This window comes from Chamaea fasciata, unplaced genomic scaffold (assembly GCF_029207755.1).
Source record: "Chamaea fasciata isolate MVZ Bird 193981 ecotype frontalis unplaced genomic scaffold, bChaFas1.0.hap1 SCAF_2, whole genome shotgun sequence".
Lineage (NCBI taxonomy): Eukaryota > Metazoa > Chordata > Aves > Passeriformes > Sylviidae > Chamaea > Chamaea fasciata.
In genome coordinates this window covers 535,466-558,587 of record NW_027094087.1, presented here as the reverse complement: position 1 = coordinate 558,587, position 23,122 = coordinate 535,466, and the positions used below count along the sequence as shown (strand labels likewise).

General features: G+C 48.7%; 1 protein-coding gene across 1 annotated transcript in view; it reads left to right on the top strand.

The window, feature by feature from the left end:
* Positions 1-23,122, top strand: part of LOC136303600 (glutamate receptor ionotropic, kainate 1) — a 76,775-nt gene that overhangs the window by 30,188 nt on the left and 23,465 nt on the right. The window contains exons 4-9 of the mRNA XM_066207220.1: positions 2,409-2,590; positions 8,528-8,581; positions 9,421-9,594; positions 11,764-11,907; positions 18,590-18,697; positions 22,033-22,146. Coding sequence (XP_066063317.1) covers positions 2,409-2,590; positions 8,528-8,581; positions 9,421-9,594; positions 11,764-11,907; positions 18,590-18,697; positions 22,033-22,146 — 776 coding nt within the window. The remainder of the gene's footprint in view (positions 1-2,408; positions 2,591-8,527; positions 8,582-9,420; positions 9,595-11,763; positions 11,908-18,589; positions 18,698-22,032; positions 22,147-23,122) is intronic.

Sequence of the window (23,122 nt, the reverse complement as noted above, 5' to 3'; positions counted from 1 at the left end):
CAAAAGTTCTTCCTCAGGGTGAGGTGGAACTTGTTGTGTTTCAGTTCATGGCCACTGCTCCTCACCCTGTCACTGGCAGAGCCTGGCATGATCCTCTGACAGCCCTTGGGGATATTTGTGTGGGTTCATGGGGTATTTGTGTGGGTTGGTGGGATATTTCTGTGGGTTGGTGGGATATTTGTGTGGGTTCATGGGGTATTTGTGTGGGTTCATGGGGTGGTATTTGTGTGGATTGATGGATCCCCTCTCAGCCTTCCCTTGCCCACACTGACCAGGCCCAGCTCCCACGGCCTCTCCTCACAACAGAGATGCTCCAGATGCCTCATCCTTTCTACAACCCCCACTGGACATTCTCCAGCAGCTCAGATAAATCTTCTAGACAGAACAGAAACAAGGAGAGGTCTTTTCCAGCTCACCCCATCCCCAAACTGGCATTCCAAAACACCGAGTGCTGTGTACCTGCTCAGCTACAAAGATGCCTGATATTAAAGAGATTTCATTTGCAGAGGTGTTTACAAAGTAAATTAATCATCAATCATCGTATTAACTCGGAGTCAGGAAAGTAAACATGTCAACTTTGATCAGTATAAATAGTCCTTGGATTTGGGGTTAGAGTGATGCCAGTTAACTCAAGCTCTTTTATTTCCCATCCCTAATGTTTGACATCGTTTCACCACCAGAAATAAAACCATCTCGGCCAGGCTGGATGGGGCTCGGAGCACCCTGGTCTCACGGCAGGTGTCCCTGCCCAGGGCAGGGGGTGGCACTGGATGGGCTCAGGCTTTTGCCGTGTCCTCCAGAAAAACAGCAGCAGTTCTTAGACTGCTGCTTTGGTTTCTCCAGGACACCACACCTGGGCTCCATCTCCACGTCATGTGGCAGCAGGAAGCGCTGGGGAGTGCAAGGTCCCAGTGGGATGTGACCAAAGGAGATATTTTAAGGCACACAGTAATTTCTTCCCCCTAAAAGAACGGGGAGGTGGGTTGGCAAATCCTTTATTTGATTTGCTTTTCACCACCCTTGCACTCAAGTACTTTTTGTTGCTGGGAAGACAAACACCAGCTCTCAGTGCGAGGTGTGGATGAGATGAAGGCTCCCCTGGATGCTGGACTCTTCTCCCAAATCTGAGTTTGCCCTGCTGGAGCTGCCGTCCCAGGGCACTGCAGCCAGCAACGAGCCCTGGGTACAGCCAGGCTGCCCTGTCCCAGCCAGGGGACACCAAGCCCTTTGTCAGTGAGTGCTGGGAGCCCATTCCCATCACAGCTCCAGTGGGCTCCTGCTCCTCAGCTGGCTCCTGGCCAGCTCCCGGTGCGTGCAGCATTTCCAGCTGAGTGCTCAGAATGTTTCATGTTCTCTGCTGATTGTTGGCACTTGAAAACCTGCGAGGAGCAGGCCTGGCCCTGCGAGGGGGGAGAGCAGCTTCCCCCCAAGCACGCTGCCAGAACTGAGAGCCAAGAGCCCTGCACACAGCCCTGAGAACCTCGGAGGGAGGGAAGAAGGAGCTCGGGCTGGCCTTGGATGGGCCACTCAACCAGGGGCACTCACACCCCACACAAACATTCTCCCCACTCCCAGCAGGAGAGGCAGGAGTTCCTTCATTTTAATAAACAAATTGTTTGGTTTTTGTTCAAGAAGCGCTCCTTGCCCTGTGTTCTCTCTCTCGCTCTCCCCGCATATTTTTAAGGCAGCCTTTCTCTTCCCCTCAGCAGGAGATCAGGAATTTTGTGCGGGCGAATTGCATTCATGGATAATGAGAGGCTGTAATCACACACCTCAAAGAGCTCTTAACTGCGTTCCCTCGGTTTTGGAGGCAGTGCAAATTGCACAGGAGTGCTGAATTAGCCACTGGAACTGCACTGTGTTTAAACACTTGGACCAGGCTCTGGCTGAGCTCCACTGACTTCAGCTAAGGCATGGAAAGCTGTGCCAGCTGAACACTGAGCCGGAGAAATCACCTGTGTCTGGGGACGTGGAGCTGCATCTCAAAGGATTCTCTAAGATCTCACAGCTGCTGAGTGACATCAGGCAGGAGAGTCAGGAGGAGGTTTCCTCAGTGTTATCTTCTTGCTATTTGGTATTGGAATAAGACTGGGCTGCACAGGAAGAAGCCTTATTTGCTTTTTATGTCTCGGTTTAAACACACTACAGTATGTTTATACTGTATTACATTACACCAATGCAAACATATCCTGTAGTCAACCAGTTAAAAACACCTTTCAAAATATTTAGATGTCGACGCCAAGTATAAACATGGGAATGAAAAGCTTTAATAATATTAGCTAGGAAGCTGGCAAATGTGGAACTAGCTATTATCCTGAGAGAGCGTGGAGTGTGAGAGCCCCTGTTTAACCAACAAGAAACCCTCGTGGCACAGGATGGTGATTGTGTCGTTGCCGGTCATTTTTCAGGTCTAATACGCCTGCAGGAGCTCATCAAAGCCCCTTCCAGATACAACATCAAGATCAAAATCCGGCAGCTGCCCTCTGGGAACAAGGATGCCAGGCCCCTGCTGAAGGAGATGAAGAAGGGCAAGGAGTTCTATGTGATATTTGATTGCTCACACGAGACGGCGGCAGAGATCCTCAAGCAGGTACCGGGGCTGGGGAGGCCGAGCTCCATGGGCCCTGAAATGTGTCAGCCTCTCTCACTGCTCTGGCTGGCAGCGCTGCAACCAAAGGCACAAGGCAGCCTGGGCCAGGGGACTGCGATGCAGGGACAGAAGTGACAACCAAAGGCGCAGCAGCCCAGGGCCGCACAGAGCCCCTGACACCCCCACGTGTGTCCCACAGGAGCAAACAGGCTTTTCTTTCTGGCATTCCAAGTTCTGCCTGACTAGGGACATCACTTCATGTGTTTCAGCTTCTCCTGGTTTAATCAACAGAGATTTTGTTTCTTTCCCATAAAAAAAAATAAACAAAGAGAGGCAGAATCAGAAGGGAAAACTATCCTTTAAAACAGTGGGAGGTTGTTGTGTGAGGGTAGCCCGGCCTGAGTGCGAAATTTGGGCAGCCACAGCAGGCAAGGACAAACACAGGCTGACGTTTATGGGCTGGGACATTCCCAGGGGCACACAGGGAGTGGTGGGAATTAGAATTCACTGGCGTCACTTGCTGGATATTCCTGACAATCAAAAGCCAGTGTGTTGACCTGCAGGAAGCAGCTCCATACATTTGGAGGGCAGTTCCCTTCTTGCTGCACGTGCAGGGGTGAGGGATGAGTTAGTGTTTCTCCTGCCAGGCAACCTGATGGCAAACCCTGATCCCAGAAGAGCACCAGAGAGCTTCCACTGAGTGAATGCCCATGAAGGTCCCTTTCTGTTCCCATCCCAGAAGGTTGGACTGAAACACTTAAGTTCTGCAGAGCAGCTTTAGGTGCCAAAGTTGGTGAGGAAAGTTACTGCAGCCGTGTGTGGAGCCTGGAATCTTGCTCTCCAGGCTGGAAAAACCTGGGGCTTGCAGAATGCTGCAGATCAACTGCAGCACACAATCCCTGTGAGCTTGCAGGGTGAGATTTCCTGCTCGCAGGAATGCTGTCCTGCACTCGATGTCGGGATCTTCTCGGTGTGAATGATCTGAGGTGCAGGGGTGGGGAGGGCACTGCAGCAGCACTGTTTGGGCAGGGGGAGTGGGCTGTCCCCCCACTCTGCTCCCCAAAAGCACCCCACTGCTGCCTGCTCCAACAGGAGATTTGTGGGGGAAGAGTCAAGTTGTCAACACAGATTTTGAAGGACCGGCAAGATGAAGGTGCAGGTGTCTGGCACTCTGCAGGAGCCAGGCTGAGTATGCAAAAAACCCCAAAAACAAAACCTGGGTGTCAAAAGAAGAGGAGGGAGTGCTGAAAGATGCGCTAAAGCAGGGCAAAGCAGCAGGAAAGTTGGTGTGGGATATGGATCAGCCAGACAAGTGACAGGCTGCAGATACAGATAATGCTCCCCAGTGCCTGAAGAACTGGGGGAAGGAGGGGGAATGACACTGTGGGAGAAAGCAGGAAAATTGAGAGAGGCACACCTGTGGGTCGGCGCTGTGGGAGAGGAAACAACATAAATATAGGCTAGAAAGAAAGGAAAAGTGTTTTTTAGTCTGTGAGCTAGGTCCGTGGCTGAGCACGGATGCTGGCAGCAATAACTCAGGGGTTGAGCTCCTCCCTGCCACAGGCAGCTGTGAGATGTGCAGGGCTCTGAATTCCTGGGGGACTCCCCTGAATGCAGGTTACAGGAAGAGCCCAGTTCACCTCCCTATCCCTGTGCTCACAAACCCCTCTGTCATCTTACCCGGGATGGCAGAAACACATCAAACACTGGAGAAACATTTCAGGGATATGAGTACAGAATATTTTTGACTTTGCAAACAACCCAGCAGACATCACAGGAAAAAAAAAAAAAAAAAAAGATGTTGTTAAGCTATGTAAGGTTTCTAACAAGAGCAGGACTCAGGGTCACCTAAAGCTGTCCCCAAGGCAAGTCTTTCCTGTCTGTTCACTGTATTTTGGTAATGTAGCAGGTGTTGAGCAGCCCATGGAGCACGGAGGGGGCACCAGCCGTGGCACTGCTTGTTACCCAGGGAGGGAGGTGCCCAAAAGCTCCTCTGGGAGCAGAAGGATTAGCCCAGAGCTCTGCTGCAGCTGTGCTGGCAGTGTGTGCACTGGGGACCTCTTCACTGGCCTCCTCCAGCCTCTGCTTTACAAAGCACCACAAAAGAATGATTTCTTCTCTAATTTCTGCTTATTTATGGCTTCCACTAAAAGCCCATCAAGCCACGCTTCCTTGTGTGCACAACAAGAGCAGGTGAATCAATAACCTAATTCAGCCAAAATCCAGAGCCTGCACTCAGCTGAACACGCTGTTCTCTGAACTCCCACGTTTCCCCTGCTCCCTGCCATCCCCCAGGAGCCCGGATTTCCTCAGCCCCTGGCCAGCCCCACGAGGCCTGGCCCTCCTTTGCTGCTTGTGGCATTTACCTGCAGTGTTTGGTGGACGGAGGCTTGCTGCTCAGTCTGCATTAGGCGAGCGCTCCCCGAGCAAATTAAATCTGCCGCTTGCAAATTGCCAGCTGTTTTATGCACAAGCCCTGCAATTTATCCTGCACACTCTTCAGTCTGGAATTGCCTTTTGTATGAGGAACTTGGCTGCAGAGGTCGAGCTGTTGTGCTCAGCCCCCAGTTTGTGCTAACACCCCAGGAGAGAGCACAGATTTTACTGTGAGGCAAGCTCATCTCTCAGAAAGTACCTCCCTGCTAACCTCAAATTACCTGCTCCTTTCTTCACACCCCCAAAATACATGGGAGGAAGTGTACTGTATATTTAATCAGGTTTAAGGCTCTCACGGAGCATCCTGGAGAGACGAGGTGACAGACAAGGAAAAGGATCATTAATTCAGTTCCTCCAGAAGGCTGAAAAACCAGGTGTCACCATGGAGCACATTCCTGGTACGGTAATAGATGTGAGAACGGCAAACTGCAGCTCCTGACTGTGCTCCTTCGAGGAACCTGGCAGGTAGGCTGGAGCCCACTCCCTGCTCAGAAAAGGCAGGATTGGCTCTGTTCCCATTTCCAAGGGAGAAGTAGCAGTGGCAGACCCCCCAGGTGCCCCCACGTGGGTGAGAAGCAGGGACGGACCGGCCTCAGAAAACAGCGGGGCTAATTAATTGGAAAATGAAATGCATTTAATGGTCATGAAATTAAATGATAGCTCGAGTGAGGGAAATGCAGAGTGAAATGCATTTAATGGTCATGAAATTAAATAATAGCTGGAGTGAGGGAAAGGCAGAGTGAAAGCAAGCACAGGATTTGGTGCAGTTCCCACTAAGGCACTTGCCCATCATTCCAGTTCCAGCCCGCCTCGAAGGCAGCCTGACAATGGATCTAAATGAGGCAGGGAGCCTTTTCCAAGCTGAACAAATGCAACTGAGAGCTGGGATGTGATTCAAGCCGGGAACAGGGCACCCAAAAGAGATTTTCAGACACAAGAGAGAGTATTTTTACCCAGTCTCTGTCGGCCCGCCGTATATCATTTGACCACTGAGACTTCTTTGGATTCACTTTGTGGTCCATGACCCACAGCTGCAAGTGCACAGCTGCAAAGGACAAGGCCCAGGCTCCTGATCTGGAATGGACGATTAGAGATGGAAGTGTCTTTATCTCCCATTGTCCCACCATATCTGAGTTTGGCTGAAGAACAAATGTTGTACAAGGAAGGCTGGGCAGGAGATGTACGAGGAGAATATTTGAGGCTGAATTCCCTAGTTTACATTCATCTGAGTCCCACTGTAAGTAAAAGCTATTATTATTTAAATAGGACATTCGTATCAGGTGCATAATTATTTACATAATTACATGCAAAGTTATTTCAGTGGAATGTGCAATGAAACCTCATCCCAGTTTCCAGTGGGCAGGCATAAACAGATGTTGCCTTCTCCTCTCTCTGTCAGGTCACCTGCTCTGTGGGAAGCTTTGCCAGGGGCTTCAGGGCCGTCCCAGCCTGAAATTCCATCCCTGGTCCAGCTTGTGGGAATTTGCATCTCAGGGCGTTCTGTGGGGCAGCACTGGCCACGCAGGCAGGTCAGAGTTTGTGTTCCCATAAATCCCATAAATTTGGCGCCTCCTTCAGCAAGCCACAGAAATCCAGTGGCTCCAGGGAAGGGGACTGAGTCCAGCCAGGTCATCTGGGAGGCACAGCACATACAAAAGTTCCCCTGGATGCAGCCCAGCGTTGTTATCAGTGCATAAACAGGGAAGGAACAGCAGCCCCCAGCTTATTCTACAGGTAATAAAAGAGCTCCAAGAAACAAAATGGAAGAGGATTAATAAAATCAGAAATAAAAAGGCAATTTTGATGTGTAAATCCAGTGGAGCATTTCAGTGAAATAGTTGCCTTCTGGCTTGACTTTTAGTGGCTGGAAACGGATCAGTTGTTTGCGATTAACACTGAGCTGGTTTTATTATCTGCTCCAGCTCAGAAAGTTCAGGGGGTTCTTTCTCCCTTTCTTTTTATTTCTTTTTTTTTTTTTTTTTTTTTTTTGTTTTTTTTTTTGTTTGTTTTTTGTTTTTTTTTTTGTTTTTGTTTTTGTTTATGTGAGGAATTGCCATAGACAATCACTCAAGGGATGTTCAGCGGCTTCTGCCAGGAAAGGGAATGTTGGGCAGCCAAATCCCAGCCATTTCCCCCTGCCTTTCAAACAGCTATCCAGGCACTCCAAAAACCGTCCTGAAAGGGTGTTAGCAACAGAACCTCACACTGCTGTGATCAGGACTGAGCAGGAGTTAACCTTGGTCTGTGCTGCTGTGGGGGCAATGAGGTCCTCAGCAGTTTCCCAGTTTATAATTCCTCCTCCTCCTTCTCCTCCCAAGATCCCAGAGAGGGCAGAATTCTCCCGTGCTGGCAGGAGAGCGTGTGGGGATGTGAGGACAAGGGGAGGAAGACTGCAGGGAGGCTGTGGAGCAGCCAGTTACACACACACCCTCGGCGGTTATGGAAGCATTCCCACGGGTTTTGTAAATGCTCCCATTGATTTTGTAAAATTCCCACTGATTTTGTTAACATTCCTACGGGTTTTGTTAACATTCCCACTGGTTTTGTAAATATTCCCACTGGTTTTGTAAATATTCTCACTGGTTTTGGAAACATTCCCACTGATTTTGTAAATATTCCCACTGGTTTTGTAAATATTCTCACTGGTTTTGGAAACATTCCCACTGATTTTGAAAACATTCCCACTGGTTTTGTAAATATTCTCACTGGTTTTGGAAACATTCCCACTGATTTTGAAAACATTCCCGCTGGTTTTGGAAACATTCCCGCTGGTTTTGGAAACATTCCCACTGATTTTGAAAACATTCCCGCTGGTTTTGGAAACATTCCCGCTGGTTTTGGGAACATTCCCACTGGTTTTGGGGAGGGCCGAGGGGTCAGAGCACACCCTTCAGGACCTGTCCTGCAGCGCAAGGGCCGGGAAGGAAAACCTCGTCCTCCTCTGCCCGAGGTGACTATCAGTGTCCATTCAGACCGGCTGAAGGTCAACCCAGCCCAAAGTTTCTCCCATCCCAGCTCTTTTGGCACCCTCCTGCGGACCCACATTCCCCCGTGGAACAAAAGGCACTTGGAGAAACTTCCTTCTTTTTGTTTTTCTCCTTTGCTCCTGAGCCCTCACCAGTGTCCCGTCCTCACCTGGCAGCAGATTACAAAACCTGCCCCTAAACAGTTCTCCCTACACACTGTGTTGTCTGCTAATAAATTCCTTTTTAACACTTCCAGACTGCAGACTGAAGGATTTTTAAAATCAGCATCTTGTTATCTCTGGTAATTTTTCATGTCCTGGAAGTTTTGCAATCTTTAATCTCTTTCCTGAGCAGAGGCGACAAACACACCATTTAAATACAACAGGATATTTTTGGCTCCTGGAGAAAAATGTGGGGTTTATTGCAATCAAGCTCTCATGGCCTGTGACGCTTTTCAACCTTGTTTTTCAAAGGCACTGCAGCACACTGGGAGCTTTCAGGGTAAAGCACCTTCACCTTTCCATCTCTTTCACAGATTCTCTCCATGGGAATGATGACAGAATACTACCACTACTTTTTTACGACACTGGTAAGGAACGCTATAAATATCTAGGGGGTGGGAATTGCCTCTGTTTCAGAAAAGACAGCTAAATTTCCCCCTTTCCCCAGGAGATCTTTGTTGCCATTGGTCAAGGAAACCCCTGGAGAATGGGTGCTAACACTCCTTAGGAATATCAGGACCCACAATTTCTTAAGGAAGCTGTTTGGGCCCCATGTCTGGGGCTGGCTGACACTTTGAGGCAGTGAAAATTAACAGCAGTATGCTGATTAACAAGAAACCATCAGTTCAGATGGACCAGAGTGAAACAAAACAAAGAATGGAGGGCTTTGCACTGTGGGCACGGCTGGCTCATCACTGTTTCATTGTTCCATTTACTTATAAAAATTGAGAATCACAAACGGATAGAAGCACTCAGGAAATTCTATAAGATTCTTTTGCAGCCCTGTAAATGCCAGGCTCTGGAGCTCATGGAGCCTGCATGCACTGATCTGTCCATCCCACAGCCAGGCAGAGCTGTCTGGGGAGGCAGGGCAGGGGAAAATGGGATCCATGAGCAGCCAAAGCGCAGCGCTCGCTGCGTCTCCCGGAATTTTCCTCCCCTGAGCTTAGAAAGAGGCTCGACCCTGGCCAGCTAATTCCTCATGTCGGCCTGTCAGAGCTGCAGCACTGCTGTAAATTAAAGAGTGCAGGTTGCTTGCCAAGCAGTTCTACTGTGGGGAACTGATCTTCCCGTTCCCCAAGGCAGATGTGTGCTCTGTGAGCTTTGGCTCAGTCAGGTCTCAGACGGGAGCCGGGGTGGGCGCAGGGGAAAAGCCCCACAGTTTCCTTCCCAAACGGTCCTGTTTGTGTTCCTGCCGCTGCTCTAGGACCTGTTTGCCCTGGACCTGGAGCCCTACAGGTACAGCGGGGTGAACATGACGGGCTTCCGGCTGCTGAACGTCGAGAACCCGCAGGTGTCGTCGGTGGTGGACAAGTGGTCCATGGAGCGGCTGCAGGCGCCGCCCAAGCCCGACTCGGGGCTCCGGGATGGCACCATGACAGTGAGTGAGCACAGGGCACTCATGCATTCCCAAAACTGAGAGAAAGTTGTCCCTGGGAACTCCTGATGGGAATTCTCCCGGAAATCCCCCAAACACAACACTGGGAAAGGCAAAGTTCTCACTCTCTTCTGCTCTCCTCGGTGTTCCCTGACTGTTTTCCTCCCCTTTGCAGCTTCAGGATCTCAGTGTCCTTGATGCTCTGGCACAGCACCAGGGAAGGCTCTCCCTCCTCGCTGGGATCATTTCAATATTCCCGGCAGGTCCCAGCACTGCCCACTTTGATGGAGAGTTGCACCAGTGCTGCATTTCATGGGACAACAGGGCTGTGACAGGCGGCACAGTGCGCAGAGATCAGGACTGTGCATCCTGTTATTACCTCGGGATTGATCCCTTCTGCTTCATGCTCTGCTGTTTGCCCGGAAAGCAGCTTGTGGGAAGTCAGCAGGCCACAAGCAAGACAGCTCTGAGTTCACGTCCTGCTGGATGCCCAAGCTGCACCCAGAGGCAGAGCCGCTCTAATGAGATCTCTGACTTTCTCTGCAGTGGTTTGAGCAGCACACAAAAACCAGAAAAACAAGTTCCAGGAGTTCTGAGTCTCCTTGTCCTGACATAAAAGCACAGAAATCAGGGTGAGGTGACTGACTTTGGAAAATGGGGTGGCCTGCTGCACCCTTCAACCCTGAACAGAACCACAGTGAGGGGAGCAGTGACAAGCCAAGGGAGGTGGCACAAGTACAGGACTGAGCAGCCAGGCCTGGCAGTGCTGCAGGCGCCGGGGATGCACCGTGTGCTCAGGGCAAAGCATCAGCTCTCCCTGGCAGGACAGAGTGAGGACAGAGGAGCTTTCTCACCAGGCATCTCCTCCAGGGTGTCTGGGCCCGGGGCACAGGCAGAGTCAGTAAAATCCCACCCTGAGGGCCCAGTCCAGTGTAAAAACTGAGGTCTGCTGACATGGATGGGAATATTTCCATCGATTTTGAGGAGTTTGGGGCCAGCCTGAGGTCAGCACAGTCATTCCCTGAGTGTGCTTGGAACTGTCTTGTGAGACGCTGAGCACTGAGAACAGCTGCTATTGTCTCCTCCCGCCTGACTCATCACTCACAATGTTTTCTGATCTCACAATTTGCTCCCATTGTGGAGCATTATTTTGGGCAGATTCTGACAAGCACATCGAGATCAATTCCTCTTCTGCACTTTCTTAAGGGTCCTTAAATTCAGATACATTTGAGCAAAACCCTCCAGTACTGGTAACACTGATGCTGTTGTAATTTACTCGAGTGAACGGCACAGACAAAGAATCAAAGGTATTAATTTCCCAGAGAAATTGCAGGGGAAAGAAACAGAAAACTGATCGGCTCTGCAGTTCCTATAAAGGAGTCCAGTTTCTCATCTGCAAAATTACTGCCTATTTTTTCAGGCCCCTGGTTAATTATTCATTAGGTTCACCTGAAAGGTAATTTGTGCAGCATCATTAAGGGAGACACAGCCACACCCACCTCACTGTGAGAGCACTGAGAGATGAAGGTGAGACTTTTCCGAAGAGACAAAGTGGGACAGAGTGTGTGATGTCAGTTTGAGGCCGTGCCTTTAACCCCACAAACCCACTCTCAAAGAGACACAGATGCACAAAGAGCCCCCACTAAAGTTTGGTATCTGAATCCGTGGGGTAATATTCAAGGATCTAAGGGCTGCAGTGGGAACTTAGATGTGTGAGTCCAAGTTAATCCCCCCCAAAACACAGCTCAGAAGGACATTTCCCCTCTCTCTGGGACACCACTGCACACATTTGTGCCAAAAGGCAGGATCCTGGGGGGCAGAGGGCACCCGGAGGAGCAGACACCTGCGCAGTGGGATGTGTCCTGGGGGATCAGTGGGACTGGCTTCCCTGGAGAGCAGGGCCAGCCTGACCTGCTGGGAAGGAAGCAATCCCACAAGTGCCACGAGAACAGTGGCTCATCCACCTGGGACATCTTAAAGCCCCTATCCAGCCTGCCTGGCACCCCCTGACCTCCCTCTCCCAGGTGCAGTTTCCCTCCCAGTGCAGTAAAAACTCAGAAATCCACACGAAGAGGCAGGTTTGGCCGCTCCTGAGGCCTCCCTGGCTGTCCCAGGAGAGGTTTCCCCCCGAGGAGGGCCGGGACGGGCTCTAACCAGGCCGTGTCTCCGCAGACGGACGCGGCGCTGATGTACGACGCCGTGTACATGGTGGCCGTGGCGTCCCAGCGCGCGGCCCAGCTGGCCGTCAGCTCCCTGCAGTGCCACCGCCACAAGCCCTGGCGCTTCGGGCCCCGCTTCATGAACCTCATCAAAGAGGCAAGTGCACAACCCTGCCATCCCTCCTCTCCTCCTCCCCGCCTTGGGCTGCTGCTCCCCGTGCTGGTCCTCGCTGTGCTCCCGCTTCTGGCGCTCACAGGGTGAATAAATCCTCCCTCACCCTCATGGCAAAACCCCCGAGTTCTGTTTTAGTCACAGGCACGAGGCTCTGCCTTCCATCCTGGCCTTACCTGCCTGTGGCAAAGTCTCGGGCCAAAACACTGTCACACCTCCCTGATGTTTCTGATTCGTTTCTTACTCGGTTAATGTTTGTTGTGGATGTTGGTAGTTTCTCTAAAAATGTGAGGTAACTGCAACAGTTGTTGTGGAACTGTTCTGTCCTCACTTCCCCGTGTAATTGCAGTTGTTTTGCAGATTGGTTGATCAGTCATCAATAGCCAGAGAACGTTGCAGCCGGTATTTCTAAAGAAGGAAATTGCTTCCTGAAGCAATGTCTTACAAGAACCCGTGACTGAGCTTGGCCTAAAATTCCACATTTTAGTTGAAATGCTTTCACTCTTTCAAAGGTTCCAGTTTTATTTTGATTTTCAAATGGAAACCTTTCCTTTGGGGAAGTGTGGAAATGAAGACTGGAAATCACGTGGAGTGTCCCATGTACATAGACTGTATCAGTGAATGACCCCACAATGATGCCCCACTTATTTTGGGGGGTGCTGAGTATAAATCTAAGGGTTCCTGAAGCCTAAACCAGAATCCTGTGCCCAAGAGCACCAGATGTGCCCCAACAGATCAGTTCAAACAGTGACACAGCTCTCACTTATCATGGACAAGCAGCTTCTCTTTCATGGAGTGAGATATGGGAGCTAATTACTGATGGCCTTGCAAACAGAGTCTCTCGTGGTCACTGAAACACTGATTTAAATACTCTGAGAGTCTTATCTTCCTGTGTCTGATGTAGCCAAAAAAAAGGTGGTTGTTAAAAGCAGAGGATAAGGTTTAATAAGATCATATTGCATTTCCTATAAAGCCTAGAGCATGACTTGGAAACAAATAGCGAATACATTTGGACGTCCCTAGATCTCGTGAGGGCCTGGTTTGTTCAACAGGGACAGGGGAACTTTGTAATTAGGAACCAGTGAATAGGTGTGGAGAAAATAAAGTGAAGGAGGCAGAGTGGCAGCTTGGGCCCACCTAGGTAGAATTGAATTTTCCTGTTTCGTGATGTGGTGCTGACATTCTGTGGAGGCATTTTGCGGACTGATCTAAAGACAGATGCTCAGTACTCCAGTCTAAATAAAGCAGTTTCAGACAAAGAGTTTGCCTGCAGTGACTCCTGCAGATGCTGGAGTTAACAAGTGCTTCGGTGGCTCCCTGGTGAGTTTTTGCATTTCATTTTGGTGGTGAGAAGAACTGAGGTCACCTCATTTGCTTTGAGGGCCAGCGCTGTGAGAGGTCTGGGCCCAAGGCTGTGCAGCAGCCCATTAAGGAGTTTTTAATGAAGAGTGAGTCCTTGTCAGAAGCTGTGTCTCTCAGTGACCCGGTGCCACTGGCAGCTGAAGGATGCTCCAACCTTTGAGGAGGCATTTGCAGGGAGTGCCCCTCACCCCTGCTCAGAGGGAAAAGGAGGCTGTCCTCTGTCTGCAGGGGGGGAACAGGGACAGAAAGGATGATCCCACCTTTTCCAAAGGAAAAATGGGGGTAAACATAAAGTATTGTAATTGAATGATCTAGTTCTGCTCGTGCCCCCCTCTAAAGCATAAGGTAAGGCCCCAGATTGTGATGGTTTTTCAACTATCATCGAAACCAGCGTGAGCTCCCCTTGTTCAAATCCAGCCACAATTAAAAGAACAACTGCAGAGAGAAGGACAGAGATGCGGGTTGGATTCTGAGCGACTGTTAAATGCCCTCACGCAGAACCACAGAGAAAAATCTCAGAGACTGAAAGAGATCTGAAGAGATTTCAGCTCCTGCTGTGTTTCTGAGGAGATCTATGCCAAGCACTGAGAGCAGGAGTGAGAGCCATCCATCTCCATTCCGTGCTGGAAGGAGAAGGAGCTGGAGGTTTTTCATTACAGTAAAAGAAAAAAATTTAAATGAATACAGAAGGGAAAGCAATCCATCTGCAGAGGTATCCATCAGTTTGTTCTGTGTCCAACTGGCAGCATCTCCAAACACAGCAGCACACAGGACCTCATAAGAGAACAGAACATTTCTGTTCTTTAATGGTCTTTGATTACTCCCGGAGTCACCGTGTCAGAGTGTTTTCACGGGACTCCAACCCTGCAGAGTGGAACAACTGAAAAAGAGAGAGCAGAGCGAGAGGCTGATGCCAGAGGAGCCAGGAAATCCCCATTCCTATGCTCTCTGAAATCTTTGTGCGATGACTGGGAAAAGATGACAACATGAAATAAAATCCCTCCTGCTGCATCTTTTTCGTTGCATTTCAGCCCTGAGCCAGTGCCAGGGTCTGTGGGTGCTGGCTGGATTTATTCTCTGGGCTCTGCTGCTGCAATATTCACTTTCACCAAACTGAAACAGTTGTTTACTTTGGTAGGGCTTCTCTCACCAGTTAATTTTATATTAACACTGGACCCACTCTCACTAAGACAATCTTTTTTCATTGTTTCACTTCTCATAAGCTTTACCTCTAGTCCATGAAGTGCATTTCTGCTCTGAGCCTATTACTGGCTGTTACTTTGACCTGAAAACTCTTAATTAGGAGAGCAAACAGAACAACTGCCCGACCTGCATCCCGTGGTGCTTTATTAGGAAATAAAGCTCAGCTTCCCGGGAAGACAATGAGGCTGAGGGGAATGTCAATAGGCATTCTTAGTCTGAAATCAAATTTCAAGTGGAAAAACACTTATTGATGGAATTATCTATGCCCAGATTGCAAAGTAATTGCAGGATTGCACGCTGAGAATAAATACATATCCAATTGATGAAAATTGATTAACAATTACCTGCAAGGTGCTGATACTGTCATATCCAAAATCAAAACAAGCTGTTTGACAAAAAGATTACACATATTTTCTTCCAGTCTGTTTTCAGCTCATTAAATATTGCCTTGGCAGAAGATTTGTTTATAAAAAACAAGCAGTAACTGTTAGAGAGTGACTTTATCTGAATATATGGAGGATGTCTTGATATTTGCTACACAAAACATTTTTTCAAGACATATTTAAAATATGCCAGGCTTAGTCAAACCCACTGGTTACATTTTCCATCTTCACAGTCCAGTATAATCCCACCCCTCCAGCCGTGGAAAATGCACATTTCTGCTTCTCACTGCATTTCCAGCACTGCTCAGTGAAACCCAGGACTTTTCCTGGACCTCTTCCAAGTCCAGAGGCTGTGGAGCATCATAATTCTCAGTTTATCTCCATAGATAAGGCCCTGTGCTGGCCAGTGCTGAAATTCCCTTTATTCCATCAGTTATGCCAGATTTGGAGCAGGATAATGGCAAAGTCATACCCTAACTCACTGTACTCCATAATCCTGGGGGATCTCTGGTAATAAGAGGATTAATTGTAAGAGCTGACAAGTTGATGTGTGGCTCATCACAGACGATTTCCACTCCAAGGAGAAGCAATATCACTGTCACTTCAACCTCTCTCTCTGCAATTCCAATAAAGTAGGGGCTTTTTCTTCCAAAAGGAAAGAACACCAAAGGAAAATTAAAGTGTTCTTGGTGGTGATTATTATTATTATTATTATTGTTATTATTTTATTCATTATTATTATTATTATTGTGGCATTGCCACTTACAGCCTTGGGAGATTTTGTTCCATAAAAGTGACCTGAGATGTTCTGAGCATTGTAGGTTTAGGTGTTCCTAAGGTTTTTTAAATTTTTCATTCAGGTACCATCAAAGCCCCCACCAGAAGTTTGGGAACATCGGTTCCTTCACCCCTGTGGTTAATTAGGAATGCACATTAAATCAATTACTGATGTTCATTTGGCCTAGGAACTTCTGATAATAAATAAAGAGATTATAGCCCCTAGAATTAAATATGTATACCATGGGTCAAAATAATCCCAGAGCAAAACGGAGTAGGCAGGAAAATATCCTTATCTCCAATTAGACTTCACTCCAGCCTTTGAGTACACTCCTCCCACAGTGAACAGTCCAGGTGACTGATTTCTGACCAAACTCCCATTAAAGCCAGAGAAAAACCTGGGAGATCCCTGGGGCTCCCTTCCCACTCAGGATATTTATTCCATGATTCTGTGAGAAGTCTGGAAGCAGCTGCACTGATTGATTGCGGGACTGATGTGTTGGTTGGCTCTGGCTGGAATGGAGGCTGCTGCATTGATCCAAGGTGCTGCAGTGGAAATTGATACAAAGACCATTTGATGGGTGGGAATTGATAAAACTCTTCTGGAGTGTTTGACCTTGGGGGCTGAGCCAGCTCCGTTCTCCTGTAGTTGTCACTTCCCTTCCATCTATTGGTAGGGATTGGAATTGGAATATTTAACCCCAGGGTTCAGCTTGTGCTTTCCCCACAGTGCTCATCCTTTCAAGCAGTGAAAGCAGGGAGTTTTCCAGTGAAAGCAGGGAGTTTCCCAGCTCTCTTTAGGTTGCTTTGGGTATTTTGGCCATGGCAGGTGCCTGCCAGCCTCTGAAGGTGGCTGGAGTTGTGTCTGTAACCTGTTCTGCCCACTCCCCTCTCGAGGCTGGGTAAGAAAGGGTCTGAGCAGCTGCTCAATTCCCTGATCAGGTTCCAATTCGGTTTTTATGATGTCCTGTAACACTCAGTGTGTCACCAGAAACATAAAAATTGCTATAAACCCTGTGTGTGTGAAAGCATGAAATCCCATCTCTGTGATACACACACGTGCAGCTCCTGGCTTTTCAGGAAGTTCTGCTTCATTTCAGTTTGTTAATTAACAAGAACTCCGCACGTGCTGGTTTCTCTGTTTTGCTTTAGAAGCAATAAAATAAAAATCAGAAATTAAATTTGGAATTCAGATGGTATCCGAAGCGTGTTCCTCACCATTAGGGTTTAAAAACCCATCAGCATTTAACCCTTCTGAGAAACACTCCCAGGCTCCTGTTTGCGCTGAAATCACATTCTGGTCATTATTTGGTGGTCTGAGTGGGACTGAAGTTGGACAAATACCCTTTGCACTTCTCTGGATTTAAGCAGAGAATTTAAATTTAAATTATCACAATTTAAGCCTTTTCCTCTCTTTAGTGCAGAGGCAGAAGCACCAAAGCCTGTTTGGAAAAGTGGGATGCATTTCACCATAGAAATCTCTTTTCCACGGGAGTTTTATAAAATGTTCCATCTCTATGAATAAGAGATGGGGGCACATCAGAGGAATAAAAAGACAGGCTGGAAAAAGGGATGTTCGAGGTTGAAATTCATCTGTATGTGTCCCCCCTGCTCTCTTGATTATATCAGTATAATAAATCAGCAATAAATAACCCTGCAAGTGTTTCACTGTTTACAGCAGAGACTCGTGTATACTCCCAAGTCATTAAGATGGAAAACCTCCCAGCAAATTGGTTGCATTCATGCTTTTCCATTCTTATGTTGCTTAAGTGTGTTTCAAAGCCCTGCTGCTCCCACAAATTCCAAATGCACCAGATTTGCCTGGGACACGTGGTGAGAACTCCCCAGCAGCCAAGATCAAATCCTGCAGCTTTGGGGCTGGAATTCAGATTAAACAGGGAGGGGAGACACCAGCCTGTGAGTGTGGTGGTTTTTAATGCAGCTTTACTTCTGTGCTCTGTCTCCAATAAATTCAATGAGGCAAGGAACGATGTGTGGTGGAAAAGCTTGTAATTTAAAATGATATGGCTGCCACACACGAAGGAGCAATGCCATCATTTATCGTCAGCTCTCCTTGTATCTCTGACAAATTCAATCTAATGGGGGACCTCCCAAAAATAGATTAGCAAAGTTGTCTGCACTTGGAAACCCATCACGGTGTTTTATGGATGAGCACCTGCTCTGGGCGCAACGTGGGGTGGGAGGGAGGGAGATCTCATTGGAAGGTAAACAGGCTGGGTGGGAGACCAAAACTGTGGAGGAAGTTTGCCCTTGGTCCTTCTCCCTGAAGAAGGGGTCCCCAGCACAGGGAATCCTCCTGGCTGTGCGGGACAAATCCAGGCCCTGGTTCTCATGTTTAAAAGCAGGATTAGGATTCTCTGGGTTAGGCTGGGACAGGGAAGTGCTGCTTGGACCAGACCCGCTCCTCTGTGACTCGTGTCCTTCCCTCTGGGTGTGACATTCCGCGGCCTTACCCTGCAAAGCTTTTAGGAGGTCTCTGTGAATGGCTGGGCTTCTCCTGGAAGCTCCAAGGCACAGCCGCACAGCTTGGACACAGCAGACTCCTTTTTTTAGCTCCCTAGTAAATTCTTGTGCAGTGCAGAACTGCCCTGGCCTTGGGCACCTGCAACTCTCTCTTTAGTACGTCTATATTTTTTATCAGCACCAGATGTATGGAAACCAATCTATGCAAACTGTCACAGACTTGTGCCTGGCTGCAAAACACAGAACACATCAGAAAGAAACTAAACAACAAAAAAAGGGGGTTTTGTCAGAGTAGCAAAGCCACAGATGCTTAAAAAAACCCAAAGGGGGTTTTGCCAGAGTAGCAAAGCCACAGATGCTTAAACCCCCCCAAATGTGGAAGTGACTGGGTGCTGTGGTGTATTTAAATGCCAGCTCTTGCTGTGGGTGCCACAGGCAAGGTGTGTTTGTGTCCCCAGGCACGGTGGGAGGGCCTGACCGGGCGCATCACCTTCAACAAAACCGACGGGCTCAGGAAGGACTTTGACCTGGACATCATCAGCCTCAAGGAGGAGGGCACGGAAAAGGTAAGCAGGTCTTTTGTAAAAAAAAAAAAAAAAAACAAAAACCATGGGAGAAAGTTAATTTGACAAGGGCATGGTTCCTGAGCTTGAATCTCCTGTGACTGGGGTAAAAATCCCCACTGCTCTCAAGTGAATTGAGTCAGAGTTAAAGCAGAGCTGCTGAGATCGGGTTTTTATTTTACAGTGCATTTCGAGGTATGGGAGAGGACTGTGGGGCAGGCAATACTTATCTCATGGAAAGAATCATTTTAAGCGCACCTCATTTTCAATTCACTGCAACGGTGGATGGTAAATTCATATATAGAGATAGATAAATTTATATAGCAGTGCACAGATAAATGTGACATGAGGGAGAGAGGAAAGAAGGTACTTGAGTAATAACCTCCACAAAGTGGAGATAGTGAGAATTCTCCAGGTTTCTGAGGTTGGATTTGCTCTCTGTCCCTTTTCTCAGCCCTCAGCCAGCGATGGGGGATGCCCTGGGGGTGGCAGCTGGGGGTGTCCCAAACCCCAGCACGGGTGACAGCAGCTCCCGAGGCTGCTGGCCCTTGCTCTGTGTGCTGGCTCAGCTCCGGGTGGTAATTGCTGATGGGTTAATTGAGAATTTATCTGTAATTGCTCCCACACAGCTCTTCAGACAGCTTCTCTTTTCATTTTTAATGAAGCACTGTTTATTTTCCCCTGTACCAAGGCTGCTGGCGAGGGTTCTAATCATTTATACAAAGTGTGGAAGAAGGTTTGTATGCAGACGGGTGATGCCAAAACCCTGTGGGCTGGGTCTTCACACTCAGCCTCTGGGTTTTTGTGGTGACTCTCCCTATTGCAGTTTAGAGACAACTCAGTGCCTCTGAAAGCAGGAATTTTCCTGGTAGGATCAGTTTTTCTCCACTAGAGACACTGTAATTGCAAAGACTAAATAGATCTTGGCCGGGTTCAGGGATTTTGGTTTCCCACCAAAATCAGGAGGGGGTTAATTATTATTTTAATTCTTGGGAGCTGTGCTTTTCCCATCTTTGAGTAGAGGCCCCTGTTGCAGCAAAACCAGTCCTCTTCTCGTGTGCCATCCTTCCTGATTCACCTAGAATTTACCCTGAGGGGTAAAATTACACTATTTTGGATGTGTATGGGCATCAGCTCCAAAGTCTGGTTTAATGTGCAGGGCTGGGGGCGTTTTTCCCCACACAAACCTCTCAGTGCTGGCAGTGTTCAAGCATTATTGCCTCAGAATTTGGATGAGTGTGTTATTAGCTCCTCACAGAAAATAATAGAGATGATGAAGTGGATGCTGTCATTCACTAACATAGGAAATTGGGACTAAGCTTGTTTATAAAAGATGCAAATCACCCCGGGAATCTCATCCCTCTTTGAACTGTAAGGTGCTTAAAACACAAAAGTGGGATTTGGAGAACAGCTCCACTCACTGCTCCCCACAGGACTTACAACCCCTGCTTGCTGCTCCTTGAGGAGAAGATAAAAACTGCATCCACTGGGTCTGAAGTGTTCTGCAGCCATGAGACAGAAAGTGTTTGTAGTGCTTAGAATTGTATTTTGTCCATGGTTCACAGGGATCTCATTATTCCACAGCCCTCCCTCACACACAGTTCGGAAAGGTTTTGGGGTTGTGCTGTTTGTGTGAGAATAACCAGGGTAAAACATCCTCTACAACCCTCTCTGTGTTCTCACGGAGCACAGAGGTACTTAAATGCCCAGTTTGATCTTCAGTGGATCAGGCTGAGGCACAGAGGCCCTCTCCCCTCCTTCCTGGGGAGTAGATCCTCCCCTGCCAGGCACAAGCACTCTCCCTTTTGACTGCAGGCATCTCGTGTTCTGCTGAGCTGAGTTAAACCAAATTACAGCAGGTGCAGAGCATGGGCTGGCTGGGAAGGGCCCATGGCACCTCTCAAACTTGTCACTAAACTGCAAAACATCCCCTGGCCTCCCCACAGTCATGTCCTACCCGGGTCTCATCCTTGTTCCTCTCTCTTCCCCCTCCAGGCAGGGCTGCCCTGCAGTGCTGTCCCTTTGCCCAGATGTTCAGTCCTGTCCCTTTGCCCAGATGTGCAGTTCTGTCCCTTTGCCCAGGTGTGCAGTGCTGTCCCTTTGCCCAGGTGTGCAGTGCTCTCCTGCTCTGTTCTTTGTGCTGTGTGACTCGTGGCTGTCCTCCTCTCTCCCTGCTGCCAGCCAACAAACACATCCCAAGTCAGTCACAGTGAGCAGAAGGGCTCACCCACCCCGGTGCAAATCCAAGGACGCTGGATAGTTACTGTATTCCTGGCAACATTTTCTTTCCTCTGTAAATCCGTGCACTTTCCAGATGGGTTTCCCAACCTGATCTACTTTTGGAAACAAAGGAATGGCTGACAAATGCTTAGCATAAACTTTTTTTTTTTTTTTTAAATGGCATAGATGTCTTCATTAAGATTTTGGGGAAAAAAAGTTTGTGAGGGGCACCTGGGGGCACAAACCCTGAGTTTGCTTGAAATGGTTGTGCTGTCCACAATGCCCAGCACAAACCAACCTGCCTGAGCCAGCTCCTCACCTGGAGGTCCTCACATCAGCCCTCAGGCTGAAGATCCAAGGGCAGAAACACTGGAGGTGTTTCCAGACTGCATTTCAGTTGGGTAAATATTGATCTGAAGAAATAATGTGGTTATAATTTCTGCCCCCACAGTGTAGATCCAAATCCTCTGAAATCACAAATATCTTCCCTGGAGGCTTTGGCTTGGGCAGTAAACACTGGATGTTTTCCTTTCTCCCTGGCTAGAAAGGAATTTGCCTTTGCCCACTGATGTTTGCTGAGCAAATACTGCTGGGAGTGTGAAATGGTACCACCCTGGGAGCTCTGGCATATCCAGGAGTGCAGGAATGACAGAATGATCTTTGCTAAACCTGCAGAAGGCACAGGGCAAGCAAAAGGCCAGTACCTCCATCAGTCCGTTCCAATGTAGTTATTCAGGCTTTTAACCTGATCTATCACAAGAGAGAGGTCTTGCCACATATCTCAATTCCACCACTGACAATTTAAAAAAAAAAAATCATAAAAATAGACATTTGGTGCTTTTTTAAAGCAGGGCACAAAGCCAGCATGTTCCACTTTAGTAGCCAGTTGGCCCCCCCAGCACAGCCCTGCCAAGCCTCACACTCTCACTGCTCCTGGGTTTGCATTTACGCACTTTGCAGTCGTTCCCCGGGGTTTCTGAGTCAGCCCACGGTGTCGCTGCCTTTCTCCGAGCCCCTGCCCTCCCCAGCACTCTGTCCTTCCTGAGGTGACCCCTGAGGCCGGTGCTCTGGGGGTATGGGGGGTTAGGGCAGCCTCTCACCCGCTCTCCTCCCTGCAGATCGGGGTCTGGAACTCCTACAGTGGCCTTAACATGACGGACAGCAACAAGGACAGGTCCACCAACATCACCGACTCCTTGGCCAACCGCACGCTCATCGTCACCACCATCCTGGTAAGGCTGCCCAGAGCCTCAGCTTTGGTCTCAGGATCCACACACACCTGCGTGAGATTGGCTCAAAGACACCCCACTGCCAGTGGAAGGCTCCCGGGAACCTCTGCCCCCAAAACCCTTTCACCTTCTCCAGCGTTTCAGACGGACCCTGCGCACTTGCCCTCCCAGAAGAGCGAGCACGCACAAACACTCAGCTGTGCAGTCACTGCTCATACAGCCTTTGTTCCACTGAAAATGAGACAAAGAGGGCTGAAGGGAAGTGGGAAACAGCAGACAGACAGATTGAGTCATTGTTCCTGCTGAGAGGAATGGGAAAGGTGCCACTGGGTATTCGGGGGCTGCTCTGCCTCGTGCTTTCTACGTGCCCAGCAATGCCACTTTTTTTCCCAATTGCTCTGCCCAGTTCCTCAGGAGGAGGGAAAGAGCTCAAAGGCTCCTTCCACACTACTTGTCTATTGCCAGAGGTGTTTTGCCACATTAAACTGCTGGCCCAGACCTTCTTCTATCCAAAGTCCTGTAAAAGGGAAAGCAAAATTGTATTTTGCAATCTGGCTGTGCTGTTCTCCATTCCTTCTTCACTCCGTTTGAAGGTTTTTCTCAGTAAAGACTTATTTTTCACAGGATATAAAATGTTAGGTTCCCTTTGTGGGTTTCCTTCTGTTACTTAGGATCCTCTCCCTTCCTGTCCCTTGGAGTGGGACGATGTAGGGTCCAGACCTTGGGTCTGAGTCTGGAGCTGCCGGGCACAACTGGAATTAAAGCTCCTGGGAGACACAAATGGTCCGTTCCCCTGAAAATTAGGGCCCTGATGCTCATCACTAATCCATTCAGTGAGTTTGTTAACATACCCACAACAGCTTTTAATGCACACAGTAAATTGCTGGTTTCCATGTACTCACAATCCCTTCGGAAAAATATTACCACGGTGTGGAGAAACTGATCTAATCCGAGCCAAGCCTCACATCTCCCCCTGCCT